This window comes from Rana temporaria, chromosome 7 (genome assembly GCF_905171775.1).
Source record: "Rana temporaria chromosome 7, aRanTem1.1, whole genome shotgun sequence".
NCBI lineage: Eukaryota > Metazoa > Chordata > Amphibia > Anura > Ranidae > Rana > Rana temporaria.
The window spans coordinates 161071373-161087486 of NC_053495.1; the positions used below are offsets into that span (position 1 = coordinate 161071373).

Sequence of the window (16114 nt, forward strand, 5' to 3'; positions counted from 1 at the left end):
ATGCACACTGGGAAATGTAGGCGGACGGCGCATGCGCCGTTCCAAAAAAACGTCAATCGCGTCAGGTCAAAGCATATTAACATAAAACACGCCCCATCAGCATATTTTGAATTTACGCTACGCCGCCGTAAGTTAGGAGGCAAGTACTTCGAGAATACAGTACTTGCCTCTCTGACTTAAGGCGGCTTACCGTAAATACTTGATTGATTTTGGGCTCCGAAATTGTGCTAGGTTGCACCCCCTTTGTGATCTTCCTATTGGACAATGAGACAACTTTATTTTCACACCTTTCTCATCTTCATATTGGACAATGAGGCTGAACCTTTATATATGTGGTATAGTAGTAAGGTTTAGGAGTCAGGTCAAAGTTTGGCTTTTTAGTTCCTGTAAATTATATTTATATATCGGGTCACCCTGGGCTTTTTGACTGCTGATTCACTATACAAGGTATTCGAGCACACATGTTAAGACATGCAGTCCTTGTTTGCCATCACTGGTGCACTGATTGACAATGGGGTCACTTTAAGGGTATGCAAATTCAATCAGTAACCCGTGTCATCCAATGCGAAATCAACATTTCTTACCTACTGCAGGCGCAGTAATTTGATCCATTGCAGCCATTCAGAAATCCTATTTCAGTAAACTGATATCTCCTGGAGGGCCATAGCACAGTACAGACCAACGTTGCTTGTAAATGTATTTCAGAATAACTTTTCGATTACCACCCTTGTGACTGTTTTATAAAGCTAGATTTCACTTGTTGGACCTCCTTTTTGTGCTGAGGCCGGCCTTAAATCTGGACATCCATATGTTCTGGTCAGTAATTGTCCTCTTCATGTGTATTCCCACACATCTATGGGAACATCCATGGGAATGTGTTCTGCAAACACAAGTGAATTGGCTGCAACTAAACATATGGGGTTGATTTACTAAAACTGGAGTGTGCAGATCTTCATAGAAACCAATCGGCTTCCAGTTTTTTTTTTTTTTTTTTTGGTCAAAGCTTAATTGAACATACTGAAGTTAGAAGCTGATTGGCTACCATGCACAGCTGCACCAGATTTTGCACTCTGTAAAGCTCCCCCATTGACTTAGTCCTGGTTCACACATGCGATGCGGGAACAAGAACGATTCCAGTGCGGGTTCCCACATCGCTTGTCACTGGCAGGCAGTTCACACTGCCCTCTGCGAACCACTGCGGTTGTCAAAAGAATGTTAATGACCCCCCCAGATCAGTTCACAGTCCACAGTACGAACTGTCAAATGCTGGAATTGGATCCCATGTGATCCGATTCCAGTGCAGACCACAAAAAGGGTCCTGCACCATTTTTTGCAAATGCGATTTCAGCAATACAGTTTGTATGACTGAATTTGCATTGCGCAGACATCGCACGTGTTCTGCACAAGTGTGAACCCAGCCTTAGATTGTGTTCACTGTCATTTTATATTGATGTGTATGTATGAAAGTGAGTTGGGGACCTTAGATTGTAAGGTCCTTGAAGGAGGGACTAATGACTGAATATACATGTGAAGCGCAGCATAAATTGTTGGCGCCATATAAGATACCTGTTATAAACAATAATAATGTTGCCTAAATACTACTGACAAAGCACAAATAGCGATAGACCAGCCTGAACGCTTTATCATTGCTCTTAGCCTGAGTTTTTTTCTACAATTTAGCTGACACAACATCTTTAGGCCCCTTGCACATTGGGCCATCCAGCTGCACTGCATCCCTCCCTACATTATAGTGTCCCCAGGAGGGACAGGGGCAGCATCCAGTTATGCTGCAAGCAGTCTGTCCAAGTCCTTCTGTGTTCCAGGTCTACGTTCCTGAATGCACAGGGCCCAAATGCCTGTACCACTCAATACAGTAATCGGCTAAAGACTTTGACAGGCTGCCTGTAGCGGGACTGAATGCTGCACATGTCCCTCCTGGGCACCCTGCAGCTGGATGGTCCCATGTGTCGGGAGCCTTGGATTGCATTTTGATGACAGATTCTAGCCAACTATTTGAGGACCAGGGCGTTTTAGACAGCCTGCAGCTAGGCTGTTAGAACCTTAAAAAAAAAAAAATATTCCATGGCTTGGTTGTAGTCCTTCACAAAAGATTTAGTGTGGTTGACCGTTAAGAGGTTAATGAGGAATTAAAAATAAAAATTAAATATCCAGCAGCTAAATATCCATAGTGTTTTAATATAAAGCGTCTTCCCCTCAAATCGCCCCTTGCATGTGAGCAGCCTTCCTGCATTTGTTCCAGCAACAGTGTGTATGGTTTCTCAGGATACTCGGTGACAGGAAAACATTGTTGAATAATCCAACATTTGTAGGGTGGAATTCCTCTTGAACTCCTTTGTGTAAAATTAACTTGGACCTTCCATGTTCCCTCTCTCATTTTCAGGTGCAAGTGTAACGGACATGCCAGTGAATGTGTGCACAATGAATTTAGCAAGCTGGTTTGTAACTGCAAACACAACACATTCGGCGTCGATTGTGAAAAATGTTTACCCTTCTTTAACGACCGACCCTGGAGGAGGGCAACCTCTGAGAGCGCCAACGAGTGTCTACGTAAGTGAGCTGCTTCTTAAACTTGTCAATGCTACTTTATTATTGGAAACTCTTCTTTTTTTAAGTTTCTTAATTCTGAAGATGTGTGACACAAGCCAATCACAGGCTTATTCATCCAGCTAACAGTACTTTTAGTCTGCTTCATTCATCCACAGTTTATTGTGAATGCATAGTCGTGTGTGACACCGGATGTGGGGAGAGGATCCCCCTGCCCATTGTCCCAGTGAGGGGGGATACATGCTTAACATGTTAAACCTTAAATACGGGTGTTATATGTTCAGAGAGGTAAACTTGGCCTATAAACAGATGGCAAAGTGCCACATTCTTGTTGTAGCTAATAAAGTAGAGAACTCTACATGGTAATGGCTAGTCTAATGAGGTAATATTCTTCTTCACTCTGGGATTTAGAAGGGGGAAATGAGGGTTGTATAAATGAGCCAAAATTTGTCTTGACTAGATCTCCTTTCCATCACCTATTTTGGATTTTAGGGAGTAGTTGACTAATTTGAATCTTTCTTTATCTGACCCCACCGCCACAATGTAGAAGACCTAATTTTCAATTTTGTGAGATGATACTTGTGACACATGGGGTGTACAGTTTTCTGTCTGTACCAGGGGTCTCCAAACTGCGGCCCAAGGAGGGCCTTTGCTAGTTTTTATCCGGCCCTTGGAGCACTATTCCTCCCAATGATATGAGGCACTAATTCTACTGACACCAACATCTGGGCACCATTTCTTCCAGTGATACCAATGATGAGGTACCAGTCGTCGTCCTGCTGGCCACAAACACTGAGGCCATGTTTACTCTCACTGATGCTGGGCCTAAAGTCTGAAGCACAGCAAACTGACCCTTTGAAAAGTTTGGAGACCCCTGGTCTATTCCAACATGGAGCACTAGAGTAGAAGGCCAGGAACCACATTTCCACTAATTAAAAAATATAGCTTTTTTTAAGGCATTTCCAGGCAAAAAATGTTTTACATGGTGGCAGAGGACTAGAATTAAAAAAGCTATGACATTTCAGTTGGATCATCTGACTACTGTCTTCTGCCTGCCTCCAGTAACGCATGAAGCTGGTTCTTATTTAACTGCAGTTCCGCAGTTGGCACAACTTGTACACCAGATTGCCAGTTTGGTAGCATGTATACCACTTGGATCTTGGGCTAGATAGATTAGTGCGCTGGGCAAACTTTTCTTGTAGTTTGAATTGTGGTATGCCAGTGTGGGGGAGCCTGCCAAGGCTCAGGAAGATGGGGTTGGTATGGCTTCAGATATACTTTAACCACTTCCCGCCTGCCCACCATCAAATGATGGCTGAGCAGTGCGACTCTCTTTCTGGGTGTATGTCATATGATGGCTTCCCAGAATGAGCGATCGCACCGTGTTGCTAGGACACGGCGCGACCCCGATCTGTGTAAAGACCCGGCTCTTTAACCATGTAAACACGGAGATGCCGGTAATCCGGTTACCAATCGGCGGCATCTCCTCACAGGGGTCAGCTAGGTGTAATCAGGGCACTGATCATCAGTGCCCTGATTGCAATGATTGCCCACAAGTGCCAGTAATGATTACCCACAAGTGCCAGCAATCGGTGGCTTCATCAGTGCAGACCATCAGTGCGGCCTCATCGGCGCCAATCAGTGAAGGAGGAAAGTTACTTATTTACAAAATTTACTGACAGAAACTTAGAAAAACGTTATAAAAAATAAAAACCATAAAAGTGATTAAATGCCACCAAAAGAAAGCTCTATTTGTGTGAAGAAAATGTATAACCATTTCACATGGTTACAATGTAGCATGACCACGCAATTTTCATTCAAAGTGTGACATCGCTGAAAGCTGAAAATGGCCTGGGCAGAAAGGGGTGTAAGTGCCCGGTATTGAGGTGGTTAAAAACATTCGGGAAACTTTACAATGCCAAAGCCAAAGCTGTATCAGAATCTGGAGCAGATGTGCATTGCAGCTGATTTATTTTAATTTTCAAAACTTAAAGGGGAGCTTGACCCTCCTGTTCTTTGCAGTCAAGGAAGCTTCCATCTTGGCCTCTGATCTGCAGTTGTCATTATACTACACGTATGATCAGTTCTGACACCAACCATTTGCTGGCTTGACAGTTTAGTTGAGAGTAGAGGCAGCTGTGACAGATCTCATTCACGGTATACCTTGAATATTACTGTTTTGGGAAACCGTTAAATTGACAGGTTTAGTTCTGCTTTAACAGAGCGAGCTGAGAAGTTGATTGATTGCCATGCCTTGCTGTTCCAGATACTTTTTTTGTTATCTACCTAAAAATCAGTTGTGTATTTTATATGTACTGTGTTATATAACACCCAGCGGTATGATGTCTTCGATTTTTACTATACTCCTTGATCAACTATGTACAATCATCTATGGGTTATAAACATCTGTTCTGTTTCTTCTTTCTTTTCTTTAGCATGTAGTTGCAATGGTCGCTCCCAGGAATGTTACTTTGACCCAGAACTGTACCGTTCTACCGGCCATGGTGGCCATTGTAGTAGCTGCTCAGACAATACAGATGGTCCAAACTGCGAGCGTTGCAGAGAGAACTACTATCGTCAGAACGACGACGAGCCTTGCCTGGCCTGTAACTGCAACCCTGTTGGTATGTGAGAACATCTTTAACATGTACATCATTGATCATAATAAAAAGGAATGTTTTATGTGGATTTGATGATTACCAAATGTATTCCTGAGTTGTTTGTACTTAATTTACTGATGCAAAAGATAAGTCTTCGCTGTTGTCTTTAAACGTTAAATGGTTAAATCTGCATTTTACTGTAATACAGACCAGCTCTAATATACAATCTTGTTTGTAATAATTTTTGCTTTTCAGATCAATGCTTCTAGATGTTGATGGAATTTGTATTTTTTTTCGAAGATAGTATTGCTTAAAGGGGTTGAAAAAAAAAATGATTTTTCACCTTAATGCATACTATGCATTAAGATGAAAAAACATCCGATGGCAACGGCCCCCCCCCCCCCCCCGAACCCCTGTTTTACTTACCTGACCCCTCGAAAGTCCAGCGCGCGTCCACGTGATCCTCTTCGGTTCCCAGCCTGGCCGTTGATTGGCTAGGATGGACGGATTGATAGCAGCGCAGCCATTGGCTGGCGCTGCTGTCAATCACAGCGGATGACTCGGCGCGCCGGGGCCGAGTGATACAGTCGGCGGCTATGCCCGCCGCTGTATCACGGGAGCGCGCTCGCAAAAGCTTTCCACCATGCTCGCTCGCATGAAAGTGGAAAGCTTTTGCGAGGAGGAGCTGAGACAGCCGCTGAGGGACCCCAGAAGACAGGGTTAGGGGACACTCTGTGCAAAACGAGCTGCACAGTAGAGGCAAGTATAACATGTTTGTTATTTAAAAAAAAAAAAAAAAATTTGCCTTTAGTGACCCTTTAAAGCAAACCTGTACTGCGCAAAATATGGAGGATACCATTTCCTTTTTTTTTATTATTATTTTTTTTTTTTTTTATCTAGCCACCTGCCTGCCTCAGGTTTTAATACTTTCATGTTCATTTTCAGTGCTTTGCTTTTTTTTCTCAGAAAGCCCATAATGGTCTGCAGCGTCATTGACACACCCTGTATTCAAATGGCATTTTTTTGTTCTGTAGCTAATGCCATTATGATCGGGGGTATTTTGTTACCAGGATACAAATTGGGGTCGCTTTTAATACGGAATTCTCATCCATGATTTGGGATGTGGGTAAAAGCTACTTACACACACACGTTATATAGGCAGAACCATGCCCAGAACATGTGGCACTCTGTAATGAAAATGAATAGGCCTCCATGATGAAAAGTGCTAGCCACAATCATCTTGACGTAATGGAGAGACAAGTGGGCACTGTTGGCTCTTGACACCATTTTAGCCTTTGGAAGATCAGTTTTGTTGGGGGCATCGTTTGCTAACATCAGGCCTTGTTTTGTTTCTTGGCAAGCAACTTGGCACTATATTCTTTACGTTACAATACACATCAGTGATCCTTACCACTTCATCATGTTCTCCCACGTCCTTTGTTTGTATAGGTGAGCCCTGCTTTCCGCCTCAGTTTATTTTTACATCCCCAACTATAAAGTCTCCCTCTGGGCCTGTAACAAATAACAGCATTCTGTAAACACTTGGGCTGAGTGGATGGTGTCAGGCTTTACACAGCCACGTAAATAAGCATTCTGCTGCCCTGTAAACAAAGGAGACCGCACACTGTGATTATCTGCTGCATTTGGCCATTGCAGGAAGATCATTCCAAGTTATCAGCACATTCCTTTTATTTTTCTTTGTTGCCATTGCAACTAGAAACATAGATAAAGAAAAAGTTGTCTCTTAATGAATCTACATTTTACTTCTAAAAGACTACAGATTCAAGAAATTTTACTTTTTTTTTTTTTTTCTTTGCATAGGGCAATATTTATCTGACATTCTTCCAAAAAAATAATGTCTCCCCTGCATGTATTGGGGGTTATTTTTGACAGTGGTTATCATCATCATCATCAATATTAGTTCCGCCTGTGTATAGCTAGCATTTATTGAATCAGGCAAAAGGTGGTTGATTAGCGATGTGGAGAAATAAGATAACATAGCTCTCTGTTACAAGCATCAGTTTCATATTTTCCTTAGTTCTTAGTTTTTGGAAGTCTGTTTGGCCAACTGACACTCTAGACAAAATGGTTCCCAACTTCCCACCTTTTCTGAAAAATACCAGTCTTTTAATCCATTTTTTTTTTTATTGATAACATTGGCACCACGTCCCATTTCCCCCGGTCAAAAAATCATACACCCAGGATCCCCTGTGTAAATGTACAGACCAGCTCTTGTAGTTATCTGCAGAAAAAGAGAGGTTGAGGTGCCTCTAAGGCCATTTTCACACTGGAGCCTCGCAGGCGCTGGCGGCAAAGCGACGCTATTTTTTAGTGGAGCTTTACCGTAGTTTTTGTGCCACTTTTTGGGCGCTAGCGGGGCGCTTTTAACCCCCACTAGCTGCCAAAAAGGTGTTAAAACCGCCGCTCTCCTCATTGGCTTAGATACAGCAGAGGGAGCCATGGCTCTTGCTGCTGTCAACCACAGCCAGTCATGGGGGGGGGGGGGGGGCACGCACGAGTGCCCCCATAGCAAGTGGCTTGCTATGGGGGCACTCAGTGGGGGGAAGAGCCAGGAGCGCTGGTGGGGGACCCGAGAAGAAACAAGGCTTCTCTGTCCAAAACCATTACACAGTCCAGTTAAGTATAAAATATTTATGTTAAAGTGTTATTGTAACAAAAAAAAGAGACTTTACAATCACTTTAAATTGGCTCCTGTCTATAATTCACAAGCAGATTTGTTGGTCCTTTCTTTGTCTGAGGCCCCGTACACACGACCGAGGAACTCGACGTGCCAAACACATCGAGTTCAGTGTTGAAGCCGCCGAGGATCTCGGCGGGGTGACTTTTCCCATTGACTAACGAGAAAATAGAGAACATGTTCTCTATTTGGCCCGACGAGTTCCTCGTCGGCTTCCTCGCTGAAAAGTGTACACACGACCGAGTTTCTCGGCAGAATACGGCTCGGACCGAGTTTCTGGCTGAATTCTGCCGAGAAACTCGGTCGTGTGTATGGGGCCTTACATTCAAGGTCGAAAAAGGCATCATTGCTTTTCAGGAACTCATGGTTTCTCCATTATATTCAGTCCTAGGGGATTTTTTGTTTTGTATTTTTTTCCCTCAAGTTCTATTTTAATTAAAATGTAATCAAGATAAACTTCCATGTTGAATTGTGCTTGGAGTTGCTGTCTGAGCATTTTTTTTACAGTATTAATATTCAGCATTTGTTGCCTGATCTTGCCAAAATTGGGACATCTGCAGATGTTTGTAGGCTGACAACCATGTTGACTGTTTTAACCGATAGGCTATTGTTTCTTGAGAAAAAGAGCCAGTGTTGTCTGCTGGGCTCCGACATGCAGACTCGTAGGATACAACTATATATGTCTCTGTGCTTCTTTCTGAGAAAAGGATTTTACTGCTTAGCCCACTTGGAAGCATCTGACTTATGACTGCTGTATGTGGGCAGATTTATAAATAGGTGCATACATTTTCTGCTGCTGTCTTCTTGTCAATTAACATTTTATCATAACTATCTTTACTCTGCGCAGGCTCTCTCAGTACCCAGTGTGATAACTATGGACGGTGTAGCTGTAAGCCTGGGGTGATGGGTGAGAAGTGCGATCGATGCCAACCTGGTTTTCATTCACTCACTGAGGCTGGATGCAGGTATTGAGCTCATATGAAATATAGTAGAAAACATTTTGCCTATTTGACTGCTGCTTTGAAATATCGATGAATTTATGAAGATGTTCTCCTGAATCCTAAGGTTTCTCTTTTTTTTTTTTTTTTCCAACAGGCCATGTGCTTGTAACCCCGCTGGAAGTACAGATGAATGCAATGTGGAGACTGGACGCTGCGGCTGTAAGGATAATGTAGAGGGTTTCAATTGTGAAAGGTAAAAGTGTGGCCAAACTGGGGGTATGTTTTTGTGCTGGGCAACTGGTTGTATATAGTTTGGGGTATGTATAAAATGTACTGGTATCCCAAAGATGCACTGCATTCTGATTTGATAAAACTCTTATGCCTCATACACACGATGGGATTGTCGGACAAATGATTGTAATTTTTTTTTGTTTGCATGCTAGGCTCTATATCGAAAACGAATAGGTTACTAAAGTACGAAAATTCTCACACAACAGAATAAAAATTCAGAAGTGTTGTAAAACTGTAATGCCGTGTACACACGATCGGTCCATCCGATGAAAAAACGGTCTGATGGACCGCTTTCGTCGGTTAACTGACTGATGGTCCGTCGCGCCTACACACCATCAGTTAAAAAACGATCGTGTCTGAACGCGGTGACGTAAAACACAACGACGTGCTGAAAAAAATGAAGTTCAATGCTTCCAAGCTTTAAGATGAAAGCTGTGTATTAACGATCAAATTATCATACGATCGCTTCAAAGCAGCATATGTATGGTATTCTGGTCGTGTGTACTAGGCTTAAAGCTCTAAAGTCTAAAGTTTTTTTTTTACCTTTTTAAAGTGGTTCTAAAGGCACAAGGGTTTTTAGGTTCATGCATTCTTTGCATGAAGGTAAAAAAAGCTTTTCTGTGCAGCAGTCCCTGTTTCGTGATCCAGCAATGTGCTGAAGAGCCTCGGCTCTCTCGGGACTCTCAGTCCTCATTGGTCAATCACAGCCAGTGAGCCAATAGGGAGAGAGAGAGGGGGTGGGCTTAAGCTGTAGCTCTGCATGTAACTAGAACAAGCCTGCTTGGGGGTGCTCCCATTGCAAGCTGCTTGCTCTGGGGGCACTGGGCAGGAGGGAGGGGCAAGGAGCAGGGGCCCCGAGAAGAGGAGGATCAGGGCTGCTCTGTGCAAACTATTACATAGAGCAGGTAAGTATGACATGTTATTTTTTCAAACAAAAAATTGCCTTTGAAATAACTTTAATACAGGGAGTGCATGAAGGTACATAACACCCCACTAACTGTTCCTTCTATATCCCTCATCCCTAAACATTTACTCGAGTCCTGTCTGCAACCCAACACTGAAGCGGAGGTAACTCTCCTCCATCCTCTTTCTGGTTTCACAGAAGACGCAAAGAGCAGTGGGAGCCATAGGCTTTTGCTGCTGTCAGTCAGATCCTGTGGGGTAGGAGCAGAGGGCGTGGCCAAGCCACGGTGTGTGTGTCTGAGTGCACACAGCCCTGATCAGGCACGCACCCACACGTGTGCCCCCGTGGCACACGGCTTACTGACATTTTTTTTTTTGCATTTTAGTCTAAATATGGGATCTGAGGTCTTTTTGACCCCAGAGCTCATATTTAAGAGGACCTGTCATGCTTTTTTCTATTACAAGGGATGTTTACATTCCTTGTAATAGGAATAAAAGTGAGCCTTTTTTTTTTTTTTTTTTTTAGTGTAAAAATTAATAAAATAAGTAAACTTTTTAAAAGTGTCCCGTCCCGACGAGCTCGGGCGCAGAAGCGAACGCATACGTGAGTAGCGCCCACATATGAAAACGGTGTTGAAACCACACACGTGAGGTATCACCGCGATCATTAGAGCGAGAGCAATAATTCTAGCCCTAGACCTCCTCTGAAACTCAAAAGATGTAACCTATAGAATTTTTTTTAAACGTCGCCTATGGAGATTTTCAAGGTTAAAAGTTTGACGCCATTCCACGAGCGGGCGGAATTTTGAAGCGTGACATGTTGGGTATCATTTTACTTGGCGTAACATTATCTTTCACAATAAAAACAAAATTGGGCTAACTTTACTGTTTTCTTTTTTTATTAAAAAACGTGCGCTTGTAAGACCGCTGCGCAAATACGGTGTGACAAAAAGTATTGCAATGACCGCCATTTTTTTCTCTAGGGTGTTAGAAAAAATATATATAATGTTTAGGGGTTTTAAGTAATTTTTGAGCAAAAAAAACTGTTTTAATCTTGTAAACACCAAATCTGAAAAACAGGCAAGGTCCTGAAGTGGTTAATGACATAAATACATTGATGCATCTATATAAATTAACACATAGAAAAACGCTCTACATTTAATGAGCATTTAAGCCCTAGTTGCAGGAGCTTTTTTTTTTTTTTTTTTACTTGTACTTAAAGCGGGGGTTCACCCTATAAACCCAAAAAAAAAAAAATGTTTTTCTTCTTCTACCATAAAATCAGGCATTGTAGCGCGAGCTACAGTATGCCTGTCCCGATTTTTTTATCCCCGTACTCACCGTGTACTCGTACATCGAAGATGCCGACTACCCTCGGGGAATGGGCGTGCCTATGGAGACGGAGGATGATTGACGGCCGGCTCTGGTGCGTCACGCTTCTCCGGAAATAGCCGAAATAGGCTTGGCTCTTCACGGCGCCTGCGCATAGCCTGTGCGCAGGCGCCGTGAAGAGCCGAGACCTACTCCGGCTGTCTTGGGGGAGAGTGACGTGCCAGGGCCGGCCGTCAATCATCCTCCCTCTCCATAGGCACGCCCATTCCCCGCGGGAGCCGAAATCTATAATGTACGAGTACACGGTGAGTACGGGGGTAAAAAAATCGGGACAGGCATACTGTAGCTCGCGCTACAATGCCTGTCTCGATGGTAAAATCGTGTCACTGAGGGTGAACCACCGCTTTAAGGTCGAGCTGCGCAGTATGGAAGTACATTGTGCTGAAATCGATTTTATTTTATCTTAGGTGTAAGCCAGGATTCTTCCACATGGATCCAGCAAATCCCAGAGGCTGTACCCCATGTTTCTGCTACGGTCACTCTTCTGTCTGCAGCAGTGCGGAAGGCTTCACAGTCGCCACGATCACTTCAACATTTGAGATCGGTAATTATCTTCTACAGCTGCAAATTCTGTCACCTTCTAAAATAAGCAGAACAGTTAATAAAGACCACCTGATTCCCCAGCTACTGTTTCACAGTAACCACATCCTTCGTGCTTCTAGGTTTAGATGATTTCCTACTTACACACTCTGCTTTGTCCTCTTACACCGCAGCTTTTCCCAGACTTTGCCCACTCAAATTGCTGTACTACATCTGATAGATACTATCTTGCCTGAATCTTGTGTACTGGTATTATGTCTGGATGTGGGGGGGATGTTTTAAACAAGATAAAACTTTGCTACTGTTTGAGTGTATCAAATGATTGAATCACAAACGGAACACAAAATCGCAATTTTTTTTCCCCTTGATTCTGCGGAGATGACACCCGTCTGCTGCGACTCCGACTTCCTGTAAAGTCACAAAGCAGACACAATAAAATGCTCGTAAACCCAGATGAATAGAAGTAGTAACTGCTGCTCTTAGGAATGAGCCACACACACACACAAACATAGAGCTGGTTTTGGTGCTTTGAACCATCAAAGTCTATTCCATAATTTTTTAAGTGCTTCTTTTTTCATTCTTCCTAAATGTCATATCCTACAAGTCTAGGAAAGTACTCTTTAAACCACTGTGGTACACAGTACAGTGTGTTGTGTGGGTGTCCTTTTCTTCTTTCTTTCTTTCTTTCTTTCTTTCTTTCTTTCTTTCTTTCTTTCTTTCTTTCTTTCTTTCTTTCTTTCTTTCTTTCTTTCTTTCTTTCTTTCCTTCCCTAAAATGGATCTTCACTGCATCTGAGCACCACAAACCAAAAACACTATTTAATGAATATTTCAAGCACCCCCCCCCCCCTTAGCATTTCTAGCCATGGCCATCTTGAGTAAGTAAGGGCAAATGATTCATGCTTTTAGCTCAAGCATGCATGCAGAACAGTATGGCTGTGAAAACTCCTTCCTTTCGCTTTCCCTTTTCCTTTTTCCATTTGCTTTTCCTTTTCCCTTCCTTCCTTTTCCATTTCCTTTTCCCTTCCCTTCCTTCCTTCATTCCTTCCTTTTCCATTTCCCTCCCCTTCCTTTTCCATTTCCTTTTGCCTTCTCTTCCTTCCTTCCTTTTGCCTTCCCTTCCTTCCTTTTGCCTTCCCTTCCTTCCTTTTGCCTTCCCTTCCTTTTCCCCTTTTCCTTTTTCCTTTTCCCTTCCCCTCCCTCCCCCCTTCTCTGTATGACATTTTCCTAGGCAAGAAACCAGAAAGTAACTGAAGAAATGTAAAAAAAAGCTCAACACAAATATCATACACTTTCCTATCTATTTACTAATGCTATCAGCATGAGAATTAAAAATAATCAATGTTGATTGGGAGAGCAAAGTTCCACTTTAAAACCTAAAGGCAGCTAAAGCTGGCCATAAACTAGCCTGTGGGATGAATGAAAAAATGTGAAGATTTCTACAACCACGCTATACAGCAGAGATGGGAAAAAGAATAACCACTTAAGACCCGGACCATTATGCAGGTAAAGGACCTGGGCAGTTTTTGCGATTCGGCACTGCGTCGCTTTACCTGACAATTGCGCGGTCGTGCGATGCGCCAAATTGGCAATATTTTTTTACTTTTAGCTATAATAAATATCCCCAAAACATATATAATTTTTTTTTTTATTATTTTCTAAGTTTAGGCCGATACGTATTCTTGGTAAAAATCGCAATAAGCGTTTATTGATTTGTTTGTGCAAAATTTATCGCGTTTACAAGATAGGGGATAGTTTTATGGCATTTTTATTAACAATTTTTTTTTTTTTTTTTACTAGTAATGGCGGCGATCCGCAATTTTTTTCGTGACATGGTGGACACATCGGACACTTTTGACAAATTTTTGGGACCATTGTAATTTTCACAGCGAAAAGTGCTATAAAAATGCACTGATTACTGTGAAAATGACAATGGCAGTGAAGTGGTTAACCACTAAGTGGCGCTAAGGGGTTATGTGTGCCCTAAGGGAGTGATTCTTACTGTAGGGCGGTGTGGCTGTAGGCGTGACGTCACTGATCGTCATTCCCTATATCAGGGAACAGACGATCAGTGTCCCTGCCACAGTGAAGAACGGGAAAGGTGCCTCTGCCCGTTCTTCAGCTCCTGTGACTGATCGCAGGACACCGGCGGCGATCGGGTCCCGCAGGCTCGGTCACAGAGCTTCAGACCCGGTCACGTGCGCGTGCCCGACTTGCGGCTGTTCTCTTAAAGGCGACGTATCTGTACATGCCCAGCCGTGCCATTCTGCCAACGTATATAGTCGGTAGGGGGTCCTTAAGTGGTTAAGGGCCAATTTACACCAAACGCAGTTCCATTCAGTTCCATGTGCTTTTTTTCTGCACAAAATGCATGCACAGTGTTTTCCATGTATTCCAATGGCTCTAGTTGGCACCATGCAGTCAGTTTCCGATGCAGAAACTGACTGCATGGTGTGAACTAGAGCCAACTAGAGCCATTGGAATACATGGAAAACACTGTGCATGCATTTTTAGTGCAAAAAAAAATGAGCACGGAACTGCATCTGGTGTGAACTGGCCCTAAAAGTAAATGTGATATACATTCCTATCTATTTACTAATGCTATCTGTCTTAGGGCCCTTTCACACGGGGCGGATCAGTAATGATCCGCCTCCGTGTGTCCGTACAGCTCAGCGGGGATCCTCCGTAAAATCCCTGCTGAGCTGGCAGCTGACAGGGCGGTCCCCGCACACTGTGCAGGGACCGCCCTGTCTTTCCTCCGCTCTCCTCTATGGGGAATCGGATGAACACGGACCGTATGTCCGTGTTCATCCGATCCGATCTGGCAGACGGAAGAAAAATAGGGTTTTCTTCCGTCCAAAAATGCGGATCTTTGCGGAGGCGGACAAATTACAGGTGTCAGCGGATGGTCATCCGCTGACACCCGTAATCACACAGGGACCCATGTATGTCCCGTTTTCATCCGCAACGGACGGATGAAAAAAGCGAACATACGGTCCGTACGTGTGAAAGGGTCCTTAGGATTTAAATAATCAATGGTAATTGATTAAGGGCCACTTGTAATGTTTCTGCCACATAGTAGTACTAATGAATTTCTGACTTCATGTTGTAAAGTCTCTGGTTGGTAAGGAAACATTCATCATTCCACATTTGTTTCCTTGTTTTAAGTGGTGAAAACTGTTATGAATAAAAGTTTGTTTTGCACAGATTTTTATTGCTCGGGTTCCATTTAGATTTTTACAGGGCACAATTCTGTACACTGATGTATTTGTGTTCTGCTGTGTGTTTCAGACACAGACGGCTGGGTGGCACAACAGAGGGATGGTGCAGAGTTTCCTCTCACCTGGGTTTCTGAATCCAGTTCGCTGTCCGTCACCTCGGAGAGCTACTTCCCCATCTACTTCATTGCTCCTTGTAAGTAAAGATCAATCACTCGTTCTATGTGCAATGTAAATTGTTTTAGATTCGTATGTTGGGTAGATTGTAAACATGCCTGTAAAGCTGGCTATAGATGGCTGGTTTAGCAGGAACCGGACGAATTTCAATCCATTTATGGGCAGACTGGTTGTACTGAAGTTGATCTGTTGATTAGACTCAGTACAGCCAACCTGTCTGATCTTTTTTTTTTTGTGATCACAGCGGCAGCTATAGCAGAAATCATTGATCGATGTATTCTGATGGCTGGGAAATCTCCTGCTGTTGGAAAACAGCTACACGAGAGAGATTGAGTGTTTAGGTTTATCTGCATTTTATCAGCATGTTTCAAACTACCAATCACAAAAGAAAAAAGTCTTAGGGCTCTTTCACACGGAGCGGATCCGTATTGATCCGCCCCGTGTGTGTCCGTCTGCTCAGCGGGGATCATCCGTAAATCCCCGCTGAGCTGTCGGCGGACAGGGCGGTCCCCGCACACTGTGCAGAGACCGCCCTGTCTTTCCTCCGCTCTCCCCTATGGGGAATCGGATGATTACGGACCGTGTGTCCGTATTCATCCGATCCGTTCCGCCAGACAGAAGTAAAATAGTGTTTTCTTCCGTCTGAAAAAGCGGATCTTTGCGGAGGCGGATCTTTACGGACGTTAGCGGATGCGAAAAACGAACCGTTCGTTCGCCCCTGTGAAAGGGCCCTTAGGCAGGCAATACATTAACCAATTTTCTTCAACCACAAAAATTGCTCAATTCCCCC

The 16114-nt window shown here is 43.4% G+C and overlaps 1 protein-coding gene across 1 annotated transcript in view; it reads left to right on the forward strand.

The window, feature by feature from the left end:
- The window catches only part of LAMC1 (laminin subunit gamma 1), a 176529-nt gene that overhangs the window by 117705 nt on the left and 42710 nt on the right, over window positions 1-16114 (forward strand). The window contains exons 4-9 of the mRNA XM_040360320.1: window positions 2402-2568; window positions 5001-5189; window positions 8711-8828; window positions 8959-9057; window positions 11798-11934; window positions 15221-15343. Coding sequence (XP_040216254.1) covers window positions 2402-2568; window positions 5001-5189; window positions 8711-8828; window positions 8959-9057; window positions 11798-11934; window positions 15221-15343 — 833 coding nt within the window. The remainder of the gene's footprint in view (window positions 1-2401; window positions 2569-5000; window positions 5190-8710; window positions 8829-8958; window positions 9058-11797; window positions 11935-15220; window positions 15344-16114) is intronic.